The sequence below is a fragment of the Besnoitia besnoiti genome, chromosome VI (genome assembly GCF_002563875.1).
Source record: "Besnoitia besnoiti strain Bb-Ger1 chromosome VI, whole genome shotgun sequence".
Classification (NCBI taxonomy): domain Eukaryota; phylum Apicomplexa; class Conoidasida; order Eucoccidiorida; family Sarcocystidae; genus Besnoitia; species Besnoitia besnoiti.
In genome coordinates this window covers 2,245,529-2,268,008 of record NC_042361.1, presented here as the reverse complement: position 1 = coordinate 2,268,008, position 22,480 = coordinate 2,245,529, and the positions used below count along the sequence as shown (strand labels likewise).

General features: G+C 57.4%; 1 protein-coding gene across 1 annotated transcript in view; it reads left to right on the top strand.

The window, feature by feature from the left end:
* BESB_067260 (ATPase family associated with various cellular activities (AAA) domain-containing protein) overlaps positions 1 to 22,480 on the top strand; it is a gene marked incomplete at both ends in the record, with an annotated part of 41,559 nt that overhangs the window by 3,029 nt on the left and 16,050 nt on the right. The window contains 36 exons of the mRNA XM_029365119.1: positions 164 to 351; positions 811 to 1,056; positions 1,720 to 1,945; positions 2,580 to 2,730; positions 3,216 to 3,430; positions 3,558 to 3,820; positions 4,396 to 4,517; positions 5,140 to 5,279; positions 5,766 to 5,842; positions 6,469 to 6,628; positions 7,012 to 7,098; positions 7,295 to 7,470; positions 7,847 to 8,077; positions 8,279 to 8,459; positions 8,854 to 9,108; positions 9,278 to 9,470; positions 10,066 to 10,397; positions 10,748 to 10,916; positions 11,239 to 11,481; positions 11,840 to 12,032; positions 12,458 to 12,621; positions 13,176 to 13,337; positions 13,899 to 14,326; positions 14,751 to 14,875; positions 15,518 to 15,661; positions 15,917 to 16,073; positions 16,347 to 16,593; positions 16,859 to 17,012; positions 17,475 to 17,764; positions 18,212 to 18,862; positions 19,422 to 19,585; positions 20,056 to 20,178; positions 20,680 to 20,883; positions 21,350 to 21,404; positions 21,523 to 21,667; positions 21,875 to 22,349. Of these exons, the coding sequence (XP_029218702.1) occupies positions 164 to 351; positions 811 to 1,056; positions 1,720 to 1,945; positions 2,580 to 2,730; positions 3,216 to 3,430; positions 3,558 to 3,820; positions 4,396 to 4,517; positions 5,140 to 5,279; positions 5,766 to 5,842; positions 6,469 to 6,628; positions 7,012 to 7,098; positions 7,295 to 7,470; positions 7,847 to 8,077; positions 8,279 to 8,459; positions 8,854 to 9,108; positions 9,278 to 9,470; positions 10,066 to 10,397; positions 10,748 to 10,916; positions 11,239 to 11,481; positions 11,840 to 12,032; positions 12,458 to 12,621; positions 13,176 to 13,337; positions 13,899 to 14,326; positions 14,751 to 14,875; positions 15,518 to 15,661; positions 15,917 to 16,073; positions 16,347 to 16,593; positions 16,859 to 17,012; positions 17,475 to 17,764; positions 18,212 to 18,862; positions 19,422 to 19,585; positions 20,056 to 20,178; positions 20,680 to 20,883; positions 21,350 to 21,404; positions 21,523 to 21,667; positions 21,875 to 22,349 (7,536 nt within the window). The remainder of the gene's footprint in view (positions 1 to 163; positions 352 to 810; positions 1,057 to 1,719; positions 1,946 to 2,579; positions 2,731 to 3,215; positions 3,431 to 3,557; positions 3,821 to 4,395; positions 4,518 to 5,139; positions 5,280 to 5,765; positions 5,843 to 6,468; positions 6,629 to 7,011; positions 7,099 to 7,294; positions 7,471 to 7,846; positions 8,078 to 8,278; positions 8,460 to 8,853; positions 9,109 to 9,277; positions 9,471 to 10,065; positions 10,398 to 10,747; positions 10,917 to 11,238; positions 11,482 to 11,839; positions 12,033 to 12,457; positions 12,622 to 13,175; positions 13,338 to 13,898; positions 14,327 to 14,750; positions 14,876 to 15,517; positions 15,662 to 15,916; positions 16,074 to 16,346; positions 16,594 to 16,858; positions 17,013 to 17,474; positions 17,765 to 18,211; positions 18,863 to 19,421; positions 19,586 to 20,055; positions 20,179 to 20,679; positions 20,884 to 21,349; positions 21,405 to 21,522; positions 21,668 to 21,874; positions 22,350 to 22,480) is intronic.

The following is a 22,480-nucleotide window of genomic DNA, read 5'->3' as shown; positions in this document are numbered from 1 at the left end:
CTGCATCTGCGGGCCTCTCGACGCGTTCGACGCTTAGCGGCATGCACACAAGATAGGAATACTCGGTTTGGAGGGGGGGACGATGCAGCTTTCTCGGCGAGCACAGAAGCCCTAAAGGCCCGTTTTTTCGCTTTTCCGTTTGTGGCGTGAACGACTTCCGCAGGGCGCCTCCACGGCAGCGAAGGACGAGCGAGAAGAGAGACGCAACGGCGCTACGGTGGGACGCGGCGCAGACGAGGAAGCGCTCTTGACATGCACAACAGACGAAGGCAGGCGCATCCAGCCGAAGGAGTTCGTCCAGTTCATCCTCCGCCACAAATCGCTGAAAGACGAATTCTGCTACATGAATCGGTGAGCGGAAGGCACTCGAAACGCAGCGCATCATCGCATCGAGGACAGTCTCGAGCGGCCGAGCGACGAGATTCTGAGAGCGACAGCGAAACACGCACACACATATCCAGGCATATCTCTGAGGCTAGGATGCATGAAAGCGCACCTCTGGCTCTCCACATCACCACATGTGTGGTTGAGCGAGTACATATATACATCGACGAATACATGCGGCAACATGTAGGGATGAATTCCTCCCGGCCCGTGAGTGTACGAGATTCTCTGAAAAATACACAGCTTGACTCCGCATTCATCCACGTGTCTGGCTGTGAACATACATATGCGCCTCAGTTTTAGAAATTCAGTGCCTTTCTTTGCAAACACATGTGCAGATACGATTGTGCGAGTTGCGGGTGAGCAGTCCGCGTCGGTGTGCCCGAGTGCCTCTTCTAAGTTGTCGTTTTCTTGCGTTTGCCGCAGCACGGGGCCGTACAGCTACCAGATAGTCCCGTTCTCACAGAAAAACCCTAGCGACTTCTTGACGCTCTCCTGTCGAGGCGTCACGCACTACCGCGAGGGAGGCGACACGGAGTTCATCTCGCTGGAGACCTGGGAGAGCGATCAAGAGAAATTCCGCAGAATCATCTCGATCCCCTTCTTCGCCGACTACCAGAAGTGGAAAACTCTCTCCATCTGGAAAACTGTCATGCGCGAAGTCCGCTTCAAGTACGGCAGGGAGCGGGCACAGGGAGGAGATTAAAGGAAACTAGACAAAATACGTTCAACAAGGGCGAAACTGGTGCACCGCCAGGCTAGCTGATACCTGGAAACGCGAAAATTACGTCGCAAAAATACTACTTGTAGACACTGTTTTTCGTCAAGTCAGCGAGCAGTTTCCCTACTCAGAATGTTCGATGCAGATACCTGCAGAACGGCTGCATTCTTTTCGCAATCCGTACACGGGGTTGGCGCACTGCCTGGAGCTCGCAGGATGAATGTGGTTCAGTTTAAGGCAGAGCTAGTGATACTTGCCCGGATACTCCGTGAAATTGCTCCAGGTCCGCAGTTGCGTCAACTCCATAAGATCTCATGTCTTCAACCCGCCTCATATATATATATATATATATATGCATACGAGATCTGGTTGACGACACGCCAGGGACACTGTCAATGCCACACTTCTACTTATCCACCTACATACATATATGTATACAAATGTATGTATATATGTGCATGTAAGTCTACGTATATACATAGAGACCGATGCACGTGCTCACGCGCCTCACACCTCCATGTCCTCGTGGTTCCTCCATGGCCAAGCCGCGCCGTCCCGGTCTGAGGCCCGTCTTTGAGGGGAGCGGCGTTTTCTTTGCCTGCTTTGCCTCTCAGGACCTGCGCCTCAATTCTGCAGAAGAACCTGTTCATTCTCGACGGCGTGCTGCGGAAGGCGCTGTTCATGATTCGCAGCTACGGCCTGAAACTTGTCAGCTGGAATATCCTTCTCGTGCATCAGGAGGCCGTCTACACGCTTGATCACTTTCTCCAGGTCCAAGCCGCGCGCCGCCAGCAGCTCGCGACGGACCTACGCAAAGTCTGGCTAGCAGTCGTCACTGAGGTAAAAGCCGATGCCAATCAGGCACAGAACGCTTGAAGCGACGCCGCACGTGGCGCGGCTGAAAGTGAAAGCAGAACTCGTATTCCACTGCGACGAAGGCAGAGGACAGAGGCGGCGCAATCGCGTGCCGTGAATTGCGTCACGCTGTCACCGAGTGCATCACTAGCTCGCCTAAACCCTAAACCGTACGAAAAACTACATATATCTAACGATACACACGCATGCGCGGCTGCTCTAGTACTCATTATTGTATCCGTGCTGCATGTTGAGTGGCTCTGCCATTTCGGTTCTTCTCAAACTCCGCTCGCCAGGGCTGTCAACGCACAAAGGGGACTTGAGGTTGGTCTGCTTGTGTATCTTCATTTAAACATGTGTGTTCTTGGATTGACGCCCAGCTGTGTTCGCGCGAATACGGACATGGCTAAGCCCGCGTCTTCTAGCGGGCTCGGGTGTGCGTGAAGACATATATGATGTTTTTATACACAACTATATAACAATCATGAATACATGCGCGAAAAAGTGAATAAACACTACATGTACCTGCAGAAGCGCTCAGCTGTCTAAATGTTGCCCGCCTGGATCGTTTCTTCGCTTTCGCTCTTGCTCCTCGGCGCTGCGCGCCCGTTTTGCGCAGCTCTCGCGGGCGTGCTCAGAGTCCCTCCAGGCGTTTCTGGGGGCGAACGGCTTCGTGAGCGGCGTCACGCGCGAAGGCCCCTGCGGCCTCGCTAGCATGTCCTGCGCCTCGCGGCTCAGCGGCAGCCCACGGACTGCGCGTCTCGACGATGGTGCGCTTGCGCCAATGCAGACAACTCGAAAATCAGAAACGGAACGCCGCTCGCACGCTGGATCGACCGTCTCTGTCTCACATCCGATCTCCAGTGTCTCACGGGCGAGGCGCGTTTAATTCCGCCAGCGAGCCTAGAAGCCTCGTCTGCTGCCTGGCTGCTGTGAAGCGGAAGGCGCAGAGAGTTATCATGTGTGTCAACGTTTAGGTACTCGATGACGCGCACATTCAGTTTCGTGGAGCTTCTCCCGTCCCCTGATTCCATTCGAATATTTACATATCTATGATCTGTCGCTATCTATGGATGTATATATCTATCTATCTGTTGGCGTAAAGGTCTCCCGATACGTTGAAGTGCGACTGATGAAACTGCTGCGCCTCGGTTCCAAGGCACACGGGGTTCGCCTGCCCCCCGCTCGCCTCCCCCCTGTCCCCTCGTTTTTCCGCGACGTTTCCTGCGTTTGCGCGTTTTTTCTCGCTCCGCAGAGACCGAGAGTGGCGCGCTGCGCACGGACTCGGGGGTGAACTCGCCGATGTCACGCGAGTCGCGGACTGCAGAGGCTGTCTCCTACACAGAGAGGGCGACGACGAGGCTCCAGTGCCGGAAGCTCGCCAAATTTGTCAAAGTGACCGAGTACCTTTTTCTCGAGGCGCTGATGAACTTTGCGCGCGGCTCCACCGCCCGCTTCGTCCAGGGCCTGGTGAGCGACCTTAAAGACACGACAACGCGCCAGCACGGCCGTCCTCCACCGGCGCAGTGACCTCACGCTGCGCGTGTTTGAGGACGCGGATTCCTCCGCCGCCTCCCATGCCTCTCGCTGCCTTCAGGAGAACTTCACAAAGCAGCCCGAAGGCCCGGGGGCTTCCAGTGCGGCGCGGGGGCCCGTGTCTACTCCGGAAAGCGCCGCGGCTCCGCTGGTGCCGCTTGCGGCCGGCGTCGACCGGCGGGGCAAGGGGCCGCTGCCCGGAGCTCCGGAGCCCAAGGGCGGCCAAGGCCTCGCCGGCGCAGGCTTGATGATTTCTGGCGAAAAACCCATCTTCCTCGTTCACCTGGAACTTGATCGCAACGGGATAGGCATTGCTCCGACAAAGTGAGCAAACTCTCTCGGGGAGCGCGGGCGACAAGCCACCAGGCGTATACATACATGTATATACTTTTTCACATATGATGACGTACTTGAAAGTAGTTGCATCTAAATATTTGGATACGTTTGCATTCCGAAACCTACATACATATATGCATTCATATCGTTTTGTTTCTTAAACGTAGATACATATGTAGAAAACTATATATACACAGACGCGCGTAAACGTAGATATATACGTATATATATGTATACGTATGGGCAGAGAGGAACACCGCTCTGTTTTTGCGGGTTTCCACCATGTTGAATCGTAGGGCAGCGCCTTCACGCGACGCGCCTACGCACCAAGCACCAGTGCAAATGTATATACTCCCGCTCGACGAGGCAGCGGCGGAGCTGCGCTAAAAGGAAATAGGCGACAGTTGTTGTTGCCCTTCTGCTTGTCCGCAAGTGCAGTGCTGTGGGCGACCTCCATCAGCGCGCAGGCTTCACCTGGCCTCCGCGTGACTCCCATCTTTTCACATGTCTGTACGCGCTCGGCAAAAAGCCGTTACCATTTTTCAATTATCTAATCAATGCAGAGCGATGTTCCGCGCCGCACTCGAGAGCGCGTTGCTTGAGGGCTTCAAGGCGGTCGCGCTGACGCCTGCACTCACTCAGGCCAAGGAGCTCTCAGCATTCACCTCTTCGGGCCTTCTCTCCGGTCAGAATCAAAAAGTCGCGGCTCGGTTCGTGGGTCCATACACTCAGAAAAGGCACATGTTTTCACATATGTCCGTACACATCAACTTGAATATGTTTATATTTCTACGTGTTCAATAGGTCCACACATGTGAACTTGCTGACATTTATATGTTTGTATTTCTGTGGAGGTCTCCTGGACTGCGGAAACGCCGACGCCCGTCCCTCGCCAGGTCTCCGCGGCCGTGGGGAGACACTCGGGCAGGGAAGAGACCACAGTAATCACGCGTCGTAACCCTAGATCCTTGCATGTTAACTACTTTTGAATCTTTCTACACGCTGTATGGGTGCACATATCTGTGTTTAACTGTAAACTGAACGGTGTGTGCTCATTCGATAGAACCTGTTGACTTGATTGGTTTATCGGATATCTAGATATGCACACGAAAACAAGGTTCTAGCCCCCGCGTACCGAGTGCCCGCCCTCGTCTCTCTCGACCAATATGCAGGCGTCCAGGGGGTGATCCCGAGCCCTAAAATCCTTACCCTTGAAACGCGCGGGGACATATTTGCCGAGTCCACGCATTGCTGACCTGCAAGGCCTCGTGAAAGACAGCTGAGGCTCGCGTGTCTGTGTTTTCCAGACTCTGCCGAAGAGAGTAGACCTCTTTTCGCGTCGATTCTACCGTTGGAGGAGACAGGCTTCCTCGAGCTCGTGAAGCGCGTGGGAAGAACGTTTGATAAACTCTTTGATCAAGTCGCACACGCCGCAGAGGAGTTGGCGGTAAGCCTTGACGGGAACAGCCGGCCGCAGGCCCTCAGCCGAACGCAGAGGCGAAGAGTGCGAGCCTCGCGCGACCGAAGCGTGGCGGGGGCTGCAACCGCAGAGACTGTCGCCTCGGAGGCAGCATTCTCAGACGCGAGAGTGCGTAGAGACAGTGACTGTGAAGAATCTCCCTGCGCCGCCTTTTTCTTCAAATCGCGGAAAGCTACCTCCTCGACGTATAAAGAAAACGGACTGCGGGGATCACGCGGACTTCGTTCCTCCATGCGCGGATTCGCCAGCACATCATTCGGTTGTAAACGAGCGACCGCTGAATCATTTTTGCTCTCTCAGACGAAATATGCGCTGCTGGGGTTTTACAGGTCTGTCTCCTCTTCACGCCAGCAGCTCGACTCCTGCTTATCTATACCGTATATTGACATATGGTGTTCCACTCGTTCTTTATCCACAATAGATATCATCTTAACTATCCTCTTTCTGCTTCAGGATCTGGTCACTCTGTACAACAAATGCCAAGACGCGGATTTGGCCTCCTTCAAGGAAAACGACCTGGAGGCTTTCGAGTGAGAAAACTAGTTTTTAGATAAGGGGGAGGACTCAGATGCAGCTCCGCATGCTCCACCGTTCTGTTCAAAGACAGCATCTGGCGTGTGCTTCGCGTCGGCTCCTAACGCCACACGCTGGTTCACAGTGCGAGGGAGCCGGCCTCTACTTACTCATAGCTGTGCTAGGCCACAAACGCCATACTTCTGTTTCTCGTTCAAGGCGGCTGTAGCTCGGTTGGGGTCTTAGAAGACGCGTACGCAAAGGCTTTACAGTCCGCCAGTTCCTCCCGCGGGTCTGCTTCAGTCTAATCGTGGTCACATTTGTTATATATGTACGAGTCGGCGGGCATCCCGCTCAGTGACATCTCTGTGCATATATACATATATATATGTCTAGCAATATATGTATTGCTCGATCTTTTCATCTACTCCCTATCTATTAATCAGTCTACATATCTTCGTATCCGAATATATATACTCATCTCTATATATATAATGTGTACAAGTGTTCGAGTTTCATGCCTTTACACGGTCTGTCTAGCAAGAGATTAGATAGCCTGAAGCGCGAAAGACCGTCTTATCTTTTCGGGTTGGCTCAAGAGCTTTCCTTCACCGTCTTCTCTGCATTTCGTGTGTATGGCCAGCGACGCGCTGTCAAACTGCCAAGATAAAATTGAAGAGATTTCCGCGATGCCTGCTCGGATGAAGATTGGAGCCTTCTACCTCGACACGAGCAACGCCCAGAAGCTGTTGCTGCCCTCCCTCAAAAAGGCTTCCTCTCTGATTCAGGAGCACCTTCCAACGGTGAGGTCTCTCGCATGCGCGTGGATGCAAAGCTCATGCCGCCGATTTGCTTATCGCCTCCCGCATGATTGATCGAGTGCCTACGTGAAGTCTAACCGACGCATGCATGGGAATGTATATTCATATTCATATATATATGTATTATTCTTTGCATTCAGAAGACTGCACTTGTTTTCGCCAACATGCCTGCTGGAGTGATATAACAGGAACACAGGCGGCGAGGTCTGCGCATGCTTTGTACTCATACAATCTCGCCTGCAGGCGCACACAAATACGTACCTATACTGCTACCCATATATATCTATAGGGGCACTAATATATATATATATATATATATATATATATGAGGCAGAAGCGAGCGCTTGTGGCTGCCTTGTGCCCAGCTTGCAGCGCGAGCGATGGCGACGCTTCTGCAGCAGATCAAAGCCGCAAACGCGAGGCTAGCCGAGGTGCCTACCGACATTGATACAGTAAGCGAATTTCGATTTTCTGGAAGATGCGTGCGGCCTGGCTCTTGTTTCCAACAAACGCGATAGCCTTTCGTGCTCACGACTCGATGAGAGTCCTCTTTTTCTTTTCCTTTCTCTGCTCTCACGCCGCCTCTGCATGCTCAGCGGAGGTGTGGGCACCCTCATCCTTTTCTTCCGCCTCCGGCTGTGTTCTCAGTACGTGCAGTTCAACGCGTACCTTCAAGAGATGCGGGCTACCTCTTTTAGCGCCTACGAAGCGCGGTGTGCATTTGTGAGTGAGGTCTTTGACCTTATTAAGAAATACGCGCTCAAGACGGAAGGCTCGCTCAAATCTCAGTTCGTGGAGCTCTCGCAGGCTCTCAACACGCTTCGGTACGCACTGCGGCAGCTGCCGGCGCTGCCGGTTCAGGCTACTTCAGTCTTACATCTTTTAGACGCAGGGCGCCCTCGCCTCGAAGACGAGTCCCGGGTGCCTGTCTGCGTCTGCTGGGCTTAGCGACTGCTGACTTTGCTCAAAATGCTTCTTGCTGGAGCAGACCTCTAGTGCGAGTGAAGGCGCCGAATCGTTCGCTGGGAGGCGTGTCCCTCAGGCGTTGCTTCTGTGTTCGGGCTGAAGCCGCTTTTCTTTCTAACAGAGACGCCGTGTCGTGTAATGAGGCGTAACTGGCCCGCCCGCTGTGCGCCTGGCGGCGAGTCCCTTTTGGTATGTATAAATATGTATTTATCGTTTGTTTTTCTTTTTGGGCAGGACTCAGATCCAGTTTGCGGTGTACGCCTCGGAGACCAACACGCAGCGGTTCTTCGAAGAGCTCGAAGGCGCGATTCCGTTGGTCGAGGCGAAGATCGCCGACTCGCTGCTGCAGCTGGAGAACGCAATCTTCTCCACAGACACCTCAGACGTCAGTGCCGTGCTCGCTGTTCTTGACCGCATGGAGTGCGACATCCAGGCCATCACCGAGGAGGTGGAGCGCTGCCGCAGGTGAGGTGGCATTCAGACATGGTCGAAGGGCTAAGGTTTGGGGTTGGGAGACGCGCGCAGAAGAGGCCCGGACTCGGAGACAGGCTTGTAGAGTCTGTGAGGCGGAGAACAACGTCCCCGCAGGCAGATGCTTGCCTTGGCCGTCTCTGTGGAGACGTGCTCAATCCTTTTAGAGTTTCGGCTTTCATTGTCGCCTCTCAGGTGCCAAGACGTGTTGCGGACCGAGGCCTCCCCGTTCGAGAACTTCGACGGCCTCGTCCGGCACTTCGGTGCGCTTAAGTGTCTCTTCACTTCCAAGCAGGCCTGGGCGGAGCTCTGCGACAGCTGGGGCCGACAGGCCTTCGCGACGCTCGACGTCCGCGCCCTTCAGGAAGAAGTGCAGGCAAGGCAGCAAACCAGTCCAGAGCCAGAATGATGTCGACACATGTATATGTATATGTGTGTATACATTTGTAAAAGCACATATAAGCCCATGTATACATAGGTACATATATATATGAACATGTATTACTTAGCTTTGTGTGCACGATTTCTGGAAGCAAAGACCATATGTCTGTATACTTGCTGAGGTGGCCGTAGCGGCTCTCTCGTGCCCGCCGGCGAAGCGAGTCCGCGTGAGGCAAGTACCGAAAGCATGCGATTTCTGTCCCGGTATTCGTGCGTGGCCCCTTCCGCCTTTCAGGCGTGAACTCTACACAAAGAGAATATACATAAGCTGCCCATGCTACAGAACGGGCGCCGATTCCGTGGGCCTACTGCGCGTGTGTCGCCTCCAGGCCTACGTTAAACTGACGACGCAGCTCCAGCGTCTCCTCTGGGCGAATGAGGCGTTTTTGAGTCTGAAGTCCGCCGTCAACAACTTCAGGGCCTTCCTGCCCGTCGCCCTCGCGCTCCACAACCCTGCGCTGCAGGCGAGGCACTGGTCGCTCATCTGCGAGTTCTTCGGCAGCTCCGTAGACCTTCGAAGCCCTTCGCTGCTCCTGAAGGACTTGCTGGCCGTCGACGTCTCGCCCTTCATAGGGGACATTCTGGTAGGCGCCTCCGGTTTCAGGGCTCCATCCTGCCGCGACCGCCTCCGCCCCGGGGGCTGCGCCGAGGCGCAGGTGCGGTTTGCCTCGCGCGTGGCGACTTTGCATCTCCTTGGAGCCCTGGGCGACAGAGCCGCGCGCGCAGGTTCTGTCTCCTCTCTTGCGTTCGCAGCAAATTGCCGCCGGCGCGACGGCGGAGCGCAACCTGGAGGAGATGCTCGCGGGCGTCAAGGCCACGTGGTCCAGTCTGCAACTGCCGACGACCGTCTATAGGGCGACGAGGGACAAAGTCCCCATTCTTGGGTCCCTCGATGAAGTCACCACCGCACTCGACGACTCCCTTGTCACACTCTCCTCGATTTCAGGTGTGCCCCTGCCCCCCGCCCCCCCCCTCTGCCCCGCCAAGCGACGCAGCGATACGGCCCTACACCTGCAAGCTAGCCTGCGGAATACATGCACATACCTACGCATGTATTTACTTAGTGGCGTGTAGGCCTGCAGTGAAGGCCAGATACAGAGTCCAGGACAGAGCTCTAGCGGGGGTGCCTCGGGCGTCGGCGTGTGTGTCGTGGTTCGGTGCGATCCTCCGGCCTTCGAATCATGAGCGCTGCGAGACGATGTAGAAGCCGACACACGGACTCGCTGCTGAGCACACGAACAGAGCTGATAGCTGGGGCTGCAGCTGCCGTGAACGTCGAATTCCGTGACTCACAGAGCATGTAGACAGGGGGGGCTGCAGCGAACCGTCCAAACGTCGCGGCGGTAGAATGCAGTGGAGAGGGTGCTGCGGTCCGAGAGTGTCCCAACCCGCCAAAGTTGAGTCGAGGCGAGGAGATACGCGCGCTCGCCGCGCAAGTCGCGCGCGCGCTTCACCCCCCCTCCCCCGCCCGCGCCCGCGCCCGTGCCCTGGTAAGCTGGGACTTTGCTTCCTCTCCCTTCGCCCTTCGGTTTCTGCCTCAGGGTCGCGCGCGGCTGCGCCGATTCAGGCGGACGTCGACGCGCTGCATGCCCAGCTGCTGACGCTCCAAGAGACGCTGGAGGAGTGGGAGGCCTTGCAGCGCAGTTGGCTGTACCTGGAGGCGATTTTCGCCTCGCCCGACATTCGAAAGCAGCTGCCGTCGGAGGCCACTAAGTTCGCAGCCGTTGACCAGGACTGGCACGCGCTCATGAAGGAGACGCAGGAGTACGCGATCGCCTTCTCCGCCGGCACGAAGGAAGGCCGCCTCGGCGCCCTCCGTGGCCTGAACCGGATACTCGAAGACATCCGCAAGGGGCTCGAAGACTACCTGCAGGTGAGGAGCCGCTGGAGAGGAAAACCGCGGAGCCATTCTAGGAACAAGAAGGGACTCGGAAGGCCTGAGCCGTGAGCCACATACGCGCGAGAGCGGCGAATGAAAACGACACCCTTCTCAAGCACGCCTGTGGGAGCTAGATAGAGGCCTACCTGCTTTGAGAGGTTGTACAGAGGCATCGTTTGGCAGATGCGCGACGCGTTTCGATGCGCCTGCTTCAAGCGCCTGTCTTCCTCGGTCCGCCGACTTCCTCTATCACGCTCGGCAGTCTGCGAAATCGTCTAGCGGGCGTGTCTGCTCCTTACATCCGTCACTGCGAAGATTCTGGGTTTTTTCGTGTTTTATATCAGCACAAGCGCGAGGCCTTCCCGCGGTTCTTCTTCCTGTCCAACGACGAGCTCGTCGAACTGCTGAGTCAGGCGAGGTCGCTCGCGGCGATTCAGCCTCTCTTTCGCAAGTGCTTTGCGAACCTCTACGAACTCCTTGCGCAAGAAGACACGAAGCTTGCCGAAATCATGGGTACTGTGCATTGACTGGCCTCAGCGGCAAGCTGCTCAGGCGGCCCCCTGCGTCGCCCGCGCGGCCCCAGAAGCTTCTATGCGTTTCTCCCTGTCTGCCTCTGCATGCTTCTTTCGAGTCGAATCTTTCCATCCGGTCCCAAGGAGGGTCTTAGTCGCGTGGCGATCTCGCTGCGTTCACTCTGTAGGTCGCCAGGCCGGACGTTTGCGCTGCGGCTTCCTTCGTGCAAGAGGCGCGCCCCCCCCCTTTTTCGCTGCTTCCCGTCCTTTGTTTGCCGATTGTCTCTGCACCGAGGCTTCTGCGCGTGTGCGTGTGGATGCAGGGATGCAGAGCGCCGAAGGCGAAGAAGTCTTTTTTCAGAGGCCCCTGAAGGCGCGCGGCCCCGTGGAGAAGTGGCTGCCAGAAGTCGAGGAGGCGATGACGAAGACGCTCAAGCGGCTCTTGAGTGCGCAGCGAGCCGACGCGACTCCCCTCAGGCGCGAGTGGCTCGCTGCGAATGCCAGCCAAGTCACTGCCTGCGTGTCGCAGATCCTCTGGGTCGCCAAGACCGAAGACGCCCTCGCCAGTAAGGGCAGCCTGGGCTGAGCCGAGAAACCTCACACCCTGAGAAAAATCTGCGCCAAAAAGCATGAGCGGAGAAGCTACACGGGCCCTCTCCGGGCGCGCGGGAAGCCGCGCGTAGCTGCAGAGAATTTACGAGTTTTTTCCGGCGAAATATGAAGAACACTATCCATCTCGGCTCGACCAAACTCACTCTCTAGACTCAGCTACACATTTACTTGTATATATACCGACATATGAGTATTCATGGAACCACGCGCGCGTATGTCTGTATACAACTTCACTTGTCAACTTATGTATAACTGGGGAGGGGGGTTCAGCGCCGCGGCTTCAATGTACTCGTCTCCGTCTCTTTGCGCCAGGCCAAGATCCTCGATCGAGTTTGACAGAACATTACCATCGGCAGCTGGACAGGCTCCAGACGCTGACAGGCTTCGTGCGAGAGAACCTGACGCCGCTCACGCGCCGCGCCGTAACTGCGCTCGCCATCCAAGACCTCCACAACCGCGACGTCGTCGCCGACCTCCTCGAGGCCGGCGCAGAGTCTCCCAGCAGGTCGGCGACCGCGCTGTCGCCGCGCCCGCGTGCTCATGCATCTTCAGCGACACTCGCATACTCCTTTTTACCTGCGCCGGAAGAGCGACTGTGATAGTGCACACATCTGCATGGAGATATGCATAAAGATACTGGGGTGGATGGCGGGTGAAAAAACGTGCAGCGTTATGTCCATAGCGATATCTAAACCAATATTTTAAAATCTGCACACTGTTATACCTCTACATATTTAGATTTATATTACTATATGCATGCATTTGTAGGCGAGACCCGTGGTCTCAGTACCTCACGGCAGGCCTGTGGCGGCCGGCATTCGATCTGCAGAGTCTGCGGCGGCTTGCTCTGCATAGGTTGCAAGCGCAACGGCATCTGCTACACCCTAAGCACCTTAATCTCTTACTCTGTGTGTCATTTCTCTTTTTCAGCTTCACGTGGCTTCAGCAACTTCGGCACTACTGGCACGTGGAGAACGACGAGTGCGTCGTAGTGCAGATGGATGCCTTTTTCGTCTACGGCAACGAGTACTTGGGCGCGCCCAATCGGCTCGTCGTCACGCCGCTCACCGACCGCTGCTGGCTCACCATCACGAGTGAGGGAACTCAAACACGGGACTGCATGCGGCTCTCTAGCGGTGTGCCTGCAGAACACAAGCCCTCCGGTCAAAGGCGATGACACTCTCGAGACGGTTTTGCCATGCATGCGAGAGGATGATTCCCGCATGGGATATGAGACGAAATGCTGGGACGCGCCCTCACGCATTCTTGTGTCGCATTTTTCTCTCGGACCCGTGTCTGTGTCATACGTACACTTCTGGGCGGCAGCCTCTCCCATGCTGAGTGTTGCATCTCCTGCTGGCGCTACGTCGCCCCTGAGCTCTTCGAGAGACAAGCCTCACGGACGAGGTGTAGCGCCTTCACGCAGCCTGCGTACCTTCGTTTTATATCCTACCGGTATTCAAATGTGAGTGCGTTCAACTCCTTCACTACGTATCTTTCTTGCACGCGTTCAGTGAGCAGTTCCCGTCTGTCCATCGCTGTTCCAGCACACATGCAATGGGTGGTCTCGCCTGTGACTTTTGTGTTCTTTTGGAGCGCCGCAGTTGTGCCAAAGTGGCTGCGTCGCTCTTTTTGCTTTTCCCTTCAGCTTGTTTGAAGCTGCTGAAGCTCAGCGGCAGCGTCGCGGGGCCTGCTGGCGCCGGCAAGACCGAGACGGTGAAGGAGCTCTCTCGCATGCTCGGGTACTTTTGTCTCGTGTTCAATTGCTCGGAGTCTGTGGAGCTCCACGTCCTAGAAAAAGTCTTTGCAGGTAAACACCGCAGAGTCTCACGCGCGCTGTCGCGCCTTGCCGCCTGCAGGGCGCATGCAGCTGTGCGCGACCCGTCAGCCTCAGCTTCACTAGGCCCGCTTCACGTCGCGGGTGCCACGCAGGAGTTGCGAGTCCAGGGCTTCGGGGCGGGGAGTCTCTCAAAACTCTCTGCGACGAGGGGCGGCTCTGGTCCGCTAAACCAGAATACCGACAAGCGCCCACCCTCAGTTTCCTCGAGGCGGGGGGGGACGGCCGCGCGGGGAGGCGCCGCGCAGGCGGGTGCCCTCTGAAGCCGTTAACGCGCTTGCGCGTGGTTGTGTTCTGAGAAGCTAAGCGAGGCTACCTGTGTGGGACGCGGCTTGCAAAGAGGGCGTTCAATCGACGCCTCGTGGTGGAGTCTCTTGGAATTTGCACGCGGACGCCGAGCGCGCTCCCGGTCTGCTCAGGACGCCGCCCAGGCGTCTGCTGGCGGCTCCTGCGGTGGCGACGCCTCAGAGGCTCTTGCCGCGCGTTGCATGCGTTGGCGCGTTTGTTCTTCCGCTGGCTTTCGGTGCGCTCCAGGCGTCGTGGCGAGCGGCAGCTGGGCGTGCCTGGATGAGTTCAATCGCCTGGATGTCGAGGTTCTCTCAGTCGTCGCGCAGCATCTCTCGACGATTCGTCACGCGCTCCTCAAGGTGGGCACCGGCGGGAAGAGCGCGTTCGCCGGCGCCGCAGGACGCGGCTTTGGCCGCACAGAGAGAGACTCGTTTCTCTCTGCCTCGCGTCTCGCGCATGTCAAGCCCTCCGCAGGGATTTTCATCACGATGAACCCCGGCTACGCAGGGCGCGCGGAGCTCCCCGACAACCTCAAGACGCTCTTCAGGCCGATCTCCATGGTCGTCCCGGACTACGCGGCCATCGCCGAAATTCTGCTCTTCTCAGAAGGATTCACCGAGGCCAAGACTCTCGCAGAAACATTCATCAAATTCTACAGAATCTGCTCCGAGCAGGTACCCCACGACTCACGCGCGGGTCACAAACAACAAACATGCGAATATAAAAGTATTTTTTAGATGGGAGAAGAAACGTGGGAGTCCTGACACAGTACAAAGCTCTCTGGTCACAGTTGCTGTAGTTCGAAGCTGCATCTTGCTTCGCACACACGCGCACTGAGCTACGCCATGATATACGTGGGTCGGTGGATGGCGACAGATTGCTATGCAAGCACGCACGGGTGTCGCGAGGCGGAAGGGGCTGCGCGCGGACGTGAGTCCGTCATGCGTCATGGACCGCGTGTGTTCGCGCGGTGAGGCGGAAAAGCCTTTTTCACTCTGAAGGAGATCTTTTTTCCAGCTCCTCCACAGAATCCTGTGCAAGGTTCAGCCTGCTCAAGCTCTGCAGTTCTTTTGGCCCGCTTCTCTGGAATTTGTTCAGCTGTCTCAGCAGCAGCACTACGACTTTGGCCTCAGATCGGTGAAGGCGGTCCTCGTCCTGGCGGGCGAACTGCGGCGACAAGACCCCACAGCGAGCGAAGAGCGACTGCTTCTTCAAGCCATCTGGTCAGCTTCTAGAAGAGTGTCGCTTGTCACGGGTGGGCCGCCCTCGCGCCATTTCGCAATTAGTCTTCCCGAACGGTTGTCGCGTTTCGTGTTCCACGGCATCACTCTCAACGACGAGAGTAGTGAGAGCCCAGGTCGATACGCAGGCACGGTCGTAACAACCTCACTACGTCAACTGTCTCGCCTGGCATTCGTGCAGCTTCAAGCCGCCTGTTTCTTCCCCTCGGTTTGCTCTCTCCAGCCTAAAAGCATCTCCTCGCTCACGCATATATACATGTGTGTACTTATGCATATAGACACCTGCCTAGATGTGTGTACCTACATGTAGGTAGATATGGATATACCTGTGCGCAGCGTCATTTGCATGCCGCCGCGAAAGGCGTCGTGGAGGACGCGTACCCGCGGGCAGTTCGTTTCTCTGTACGGGTAACACGATGTGCGTTTCTGCGTTCCCGTCTCCACCGAGACGCTGCCTCGCGTGCACCAATGTCTGAAACTATGTAGGGCTTACGTGTGCATACAGTCTCAGGGCCTGGAGGACGAGTTCGTGGAAAGGTGCTTTTTCACTCCTTTACTACTCGCTGGGTCGTGGGTCAGTTTGCGCATCTTCGCTTTGCCGCGGCGTTTGTGCGAGCCGTGCAGCGATGCCAATGAGCCGAAGTTCGTGGAGCAAGACCTGCCGCTTTTCTACTCGACGCTGGAGGATTTCTTCCCTTCTTACCGCCGGGAAGACGGCCGCGACGAAGCTTTTCAGCAGGCCTACTACGCGGCGATGGAGGAACGCGGGTGCGGACGCGAAAGCCAAATAGAGGCTGCGGAGGCCTTTCACTGTCGTCACGCGTCAGGCAGGAGGAGAAGCCCGCGACCCGCACGCACTACACACACACCTGCGGTGGCGCCTCACATCTTTGTCCATAACCGTGTCCACGGAGACATGTGTGTCTCTTTGTGCTGCTTCGTGGGAAGAGTCTGCGACGCGCGAGAGGAGTCGCGGTCTGCCCGCCGACCTGCGCCGCGTGTTTCGCCTGTGCCTCTCTTCAGGCTTCAGCCCTCGGCTGCGGGTCTGGACGCGGCGTTGCGTCTCCACAAGTTGCTTGCGTCGCGCGTCGGGACCGTTCTGCTTGGCGCGCCGCTGAGCGGGAAAAGCACAGCCATCACGGTCTTGGCGGACGTTCTCGCTCGCCTATCGCGCCTCCCCGTCCACCGCGCAAGAGCCTCGGCGCGCGCGACTGCCGGCACCACCCGCACGCAGCGCGAGCGCACTGCAGAGGAGCCCGGGGACAGCGAGACCCCCGAACTCGACGGCGGCGCCCGTCCGGGCGATGCAGCCGGACAGAACGCGGGGACTTCCGCGTCCGCGTTCGCTCGCCACGACGAGCTGGAGGCGGGGAGTGAAGACGAGGGAGACGAGGAAGAAGGCTCAGAAGAGGAGGAGAGTGAGGTTGGCGAGACCGACCCCGACGGCGCTCAGGAGCCCCTGGTCGTGAGTTACCGCGTCCTGAATCCGAAGGCGCTTCCGCTGGCTGCGCTCTTTGGCGAGTTCAACTCCCTCACGCAGGCCTGGACAGACGGCGTCGCCTCGAAAATCACCCGCGAGTTCGCGAGCGCCTCAGACGCCTCGCCCAAGTGGATTGTCTTCGACGGGCCCATTGACTCGCTGTGGATAGAAAGCATGAACACCGTCCTCGACGACAACCGAGTGCTCTGCCTCCCCAACGGTGAGAGTCGCTCGAGGCTTCTCGCTGCCCGAGTGAGCCTAGCCTGTATACATACGGCGCAGATCAGCCTGCATTCGCGCCGCAAGCTTCTCACCCTTTGTTCCCCAACGCCCCCGTGAAAGCGTCACGCGCTCGGGGTCTCTGCCTCTCAGCGCGGGTTTCGGGCTAGGGGGGAGCTTGTGTTTCTGTGACGGTGTCGAGAGGTCGCTGTATATGCGTCACGTGCATCTTTGTCAAACGCATCTGCCCTTCATATTCGCTTCAGGGGAGCGCATTAAGCTTCGCCCCGAGATGCGGCTCCTGTTCGAGGCGACTGACCTGCGCTGCGCCTCGCCCGCGACCGTCAGCCGCTGTGGGATGCTCTACTTTGCGAGCCACGCTGTCTCTTGGGAGGGCCTGGTGGAGAGCTGGCTGAAGCGGTGAGTCCGTCTCGTGACCAGGCCCAAGCCGAAGTAGCCCACCCGAGGCGGCTGCCCTAAATCCCACAAGGCGCAAAAGGGCGCAGTCGGGGCGCGCCTCTCGTTAGAGCCCTCCGGGGATGAGCGCGGCGTTCGCGGGAAACTAGATGCACACATGCTCCTGGCAAACGAGCCGAGGATGCCGGCGCTCGTCTGCAGCTCGATTTCATGTCGTTATAAAGCTAACTTGATGTGTACACCGGCCCACGTAGATCTGAGCGTGTGGATCGCGGGCTGAAACGCGGAGAGAGGATGCGTTGGAGGCATCCGCGGATGGAGGATATGGGCGCGCGGCTGGACACGCTTGACGCGAGTGAAGCGCAGGCGCAGGGCGCTCGTTTCCGTTTCTGCCCGTGGCCTTCGTGCGCCCCGCTGTCTGACGCCTCCGTCTGTGCGTGTTAAGTGTCTCTTTGTTACGCGCAGGCTGCCCGCGTATCCGTTCACGAAGGAGCTCCGCAAGCAGCTGTTCGGCTACTTCGAGCAAGCAGTGCCCTCAACGCTGGCGCTGCTTGAGTCCAAGACGCTGGAGCTCGAAATCTCATTGCCGCCTCTCGCACTCGTGGCCTCGCTGTGTAAGATCCTCCAGGGCGTGCTTCGCATCCCTCTAGACTGCGCCGCGGAGCAGCGAGCCGAGGCGGCTGGCGCCAAGGAAGATCAGGAGCTCAAAACAGGTAAGCCCCAGTCGGGATCATCGACCGGCAGAAGTCCCTGCCGTCAGAGATCCGCCGCACGAAAATATATTCTGCACATATATGTGTAAACACGATGGCTCGAGTCTTGTCTCGTTGAGGCTAAGGCACGAGGCGCCTGAAGCTACCGAATCGGCGAGTGTCCACTTCTAGGCTTCTTGAGGTAAAGGCACACGTGCGTGCATGTACAGGCAGCAATCTCTATGTTGTCGTGTATGTATCTGGCTATACTGGCGGTGCATATCTAGCTTAGAGCGAGGCCCATGTGACACGGTAGTAACAGATACGAAGGGCGGCAGCGGATCTCCCGTTGTTGTCGCTGGGAGCGTGTTTTTCTGGTGGCTCAGCGCCTACAGAATTGACCACGGTATGAATTCGTCTTTTGTCGTCTTTTCCTTCTCTCCCCCTCCTACCACTTTGCTTGGGTTTTCTGTCGCTATTTTCCTTCACTTTTGTTGTGGTTCTCGGCAGGGCGGCGGCGCACGACGATGACGATGCCCTTTTCAGTCTTGGCGGAGGAGCGGCTTCCGGATTCCGCGGCAGTCCTGGCCGCGACGGCACTGCCGCCGGAGCTTTTGAAGATTCTGTTGCTGCCCGCCTTCGTTTTTTCGTTCATCTGGGCCTTCGGCGGGGGCCTGAACACTCGCTCGGCGCGCGCGTTCGCCAAGCGCGTCGAGGAGCTCTTCCAGGAACAGCTCACCTTCCCGCGCGGCGACGTGTTTGACTTCGTGCCCAACTTCGCGGCCTTCCTAGGGGCGGGCTACCTCGGCTTCCCTCCCTCCAGGCGCGCGCCGGCAGACGGCGAGGCCAGAGTGAGACCCGACGACGAGGCATCTGTCCCCGAGCCCGAAGGCGGTCGCGACGACGCCGAGGGGCGGGCGAGGACACAGGCGAACACGCTTGAGGCCCGCGTCGCCCAGCGCGGCACCTTCGCTCCCAGCGAGCTTGAGAAGGCGCGCAAGCTTGCCTACACGTTTCTGCTGTGGGAGAAGCAGCTCGCGCCGTTCGCCTGGAGCGCGCATGTCCCGTACGCCTCGCTTGTCGTCCCCACCAAGGAGAGTGCTCGCGCGTCCTTCCTCCTCGACATCCTCATTCAAGCGCGAAAATCCGTCTTCCTCACAGGTAGAACCTCAAAGCCAGCCGGAGGCGAGACTCGAGCCGCCGCCAGGCGCCGAGCGAGCCCCTTCGCGGACGCATAGCTAATCGTGCGTCTGGCTTCTAGAATATATGCATATCTCTATATGTAGATGTATATATATTTCGAAAGAACTATTTTTTTCAGGAGTATATAGATGGATATGTCTCCACCCGCAGGCATCCGAGGCCAGCCCTGAAAAGTACTGTGTCCGTCGCCTGCAGGTGATCTCGGGCAAATGTGGGTGCCTATCTATTCTTGTATGCCGAATAACTTTCATGCATGCATACGTATGCATGTATATAAATACCTATATTCATGTGTATGTGCATGTTAACTGAGTGCCGTCGTATGTATCAAGTTCCCACTCGTCCATGGGCGAGCGCCAGTAAGCTCTTGCTTCCCGTACTTCCGTGCCTACGTCGGTTTGTAGGGGTGGAACAGGTACCAACAGAGTGTTGGAGACCGAATCCGCTCTGGCGCGGAAGCACTGCAAATGCGCGTAGCAAGCGTTCGTGCTTGCGAATCGCCTGTGCTTCGGTTCAGGAGCCACGGGCGTCGGGAAGACGGCGCTCGTTACGCGCCTGCTGGACGATAAGCGCGCAACAGGTCACACGCACACGGTTTTTCTCAGCTTCTCCGCGCACACCCAGTCCGAGGACGTCCGTAACGCAATTGAGACGAAAATGGAGAAGAAGCGAAACAACCAAGTTAGTCGCTCATCGATGCTCTGTTACGGCCAGCCCGGGCAAGAGAGATGCGCAGTGAAACCTGCGTATGTGCTGTGTAGCTAAGGCTCGCTTTTTGACGTACACACACGTGTGGATTTGCCTGTTGAGTGCAGGTCGAGGCGCACCACGAACCGGTTCCCGATATGCAGAAGCCTCTGATGATATTTATCGTGTACCTAACTGGAGAGCGCGGAAACGTGCTGCTCCATGAAGCTGCCCGTCTTTACTGTTGTGAAATTCAGCAACCGGTGCAGGGTTTCCCTCAAAACATGTATATCTATGTATAGGTACATATATACATATATATGGCACGCCTCGCCTGCAAATCCGAGCCTTTTGTGTACGCCCTTGGCGTTAGGATTATGTTGAGACAGGCACGCACGCTGCGGTCGGTTTTCTCGTATGCCGATATTCGTTGCTCGATTGTGTTTTTGTTTTTCGTTTTTTAGCTAGGCCCACCCTCAGGGAAAGAGTGTGTTTTGTTTATCGATGACGTCAATTTGCCTTTGGCTGAGCGAGCAACAGGGACGCAGCCGGCGATCGAGCTCCTGAGGCAGCTCCAAGAGTTCAAGGTGCGCACCTCACGCGTTAAAGCATGCCAGCGCTGCTGACGGGATTTCCGCATGCCTGCTTTTAATCTCCGTTTATCCGTCAGCTGTGCACGTGAGAAACGTGGAAGCGCCACGCGCAAAATAAGCCTCTCTCAACTGTGTGTAAATCCGTCTGTCCCAAAGCCTCATACGGCCCTACATCTAGCCGAAGGCGGAAAATTGATTTCGCGGAAGTTTTTCTGATTCCCAACGAGCTGCAGCGAGCTATCCCGACGCTGGCTCCATCGCGGTCGACTTTTCAGGCCAATCTGAGGAACCGAACCGAAAGCAATAACCACCTAACCTGCAGCCCATGCTGCCGTGGCTGTGTCGTGTAGGGCGACTCCTTGTGCAAGGCGCTTCGCGTGGTCCTTCGGCTCCTTTGATTCCCTCGTCATTGGCAAAGCCGCGCGCTGCTTGCGCCTCGGGAGGGCCGCCGCAGGCTAGCGCTATCTGTGCGGTTGTGTCTGGTGCTGTCCATAGGGCTTCTACGATCGAAAGAAGCTTCACTGGAAGGTCCTAGAGAAGACCGTTCTCCTTCTCGCCGCTGCGCCACCCTCCAGCGGCCGCCAGGAGCTCCCGGCGCGTTTCTCTCGCCACAGCGTCGCCCTCCATCTCTTTGAGCCCGACAGCTTCTCCGTGCAGAAGCTGTTCCTCAGCATCCTCAGCGGATACTTCGAGGCGGAGGTGAAGTGCGATCTCACGCTTGGTTCCGCACTCAAGAGAGCCTCCATGCTAGCGCCGCTTACTCGCATCGCGAAATTCCTCAACTCCTGCCGTCGCATAATTATTCATGCACGCCTGCGTAGCGCTTTCTGTGAGATCGGGACTGCGGCAGGCTCGGCCTCCATCGGATGCTTTGATGTAGAGAGTAATGTAGAGCTTATGCTTTCTGCCTTGTTCTCTGGAAAGCCAAAAGGAGCACTTCGGCCGGCGCGGCCCGTTCCCACCCCACACTTCGGCGGAGTGTAGTTCTTTCCTCACGTGTTTAGACCGAGGTCTACGTGTATAAACATATCTTTGTGCCTAGCAACACTACAGATATAGGGGCATCACACCCTACACGCACTCCAGTGTGCTCGGCATAAAGACCTGTGGAAAACTGGCGCCAGTCTCAGCCACGCGTCTCAAAACGCGGCTCCGTTTGCTTCAGGGGGTGAAGAGCGACATCAGCTGCGCGGCGAAGCCCATCATCGACTCGACGATAGGTGAGTTTCCCACGGAAAGATAAAGCGAACTCGAGGAGCGACAAGGAGGCGCGTGCAGCCCAGACGCCACTCCGCAGCCAGGAATGCGACTTGTCGCGCGTGGCTGCGGCTGGTGCAGAGCTTTACTCGGCCGTCAGGGAGACACTCCTGCCGACTCCGCCACGGCCTGTTTACGTGTTCAACTTCCGCAACGTGAAAAAGCTCTTCCAAGGCATTCTTGCGGCGAAGAAGAAAAGCCTTCCGGACAAGGAATCTCTGATTAGGTGGGTGGCGAAGGGGCTTTGGCGAGGTCCGAGAGGCGGACAAGCTCGGGCGCAGTTTCGCGGTCGTTTTTTCCAGAGGATGGCGACGTTCGCGCCGCCCTGGCTGCTTGAAGTCAGCTCTCGTTCTTTGAGAGCAAGCTGATTTCCAGAGTCTGCTCAGTTCCGTCGATATTGCTTTCGCGTCTGGCTCGGCCGCTGCTGCTTCAGGCTGTGGGCGCACGAGGCGTCTCGCACGTTCTACGATCGGCTTATGACTGAGCATGACCGTCACTGGTTTCGCGCGCATCTGCTGTCGCTGGTGAACGGGAAGCTCGGCCTCAGCTGCCGCGAGGACGCGCTCTTCGGCGCGGGCGCGCGCCTCTGGGCGACTTTCCTCTCCAAGTCTGGCGAGCGCGTCTACGAGGAGGTGGCGCACCCCAAGCTGGCGCTGCGGGCGCTCGAGGCCTACCGCGACGAAATGCTCGCCGCGGGCGCCTCGCGACCCGCAGAGGCCGACGACGCAGGCGACGCGGGCGCAGACACACGCGCGGGCCTCGTCTTCTTCAGCGAGGCCGTTGGACACGTCTTTCGCCTCTGCAGAATCCTCAGCTTCCCACGTGAACACGCGCTGCTGGTCGGCGTCGGCGGCACTGGGAAGCGCACGCTCTTTCGGCTCGCCGCGTTCATCCAAGAGACAGCCGTGGTAAGACGGCGGGACGCTTCGCCCGACATAGCCAACGCCTCAGCGCGCAGCTGCCGCGGTGGCAGTAGTCTCTCGCCTCAAACGCTGAGGAGAGCATGGCACCTAGGGAGGCTCACGGGCGCGGGCGCGAA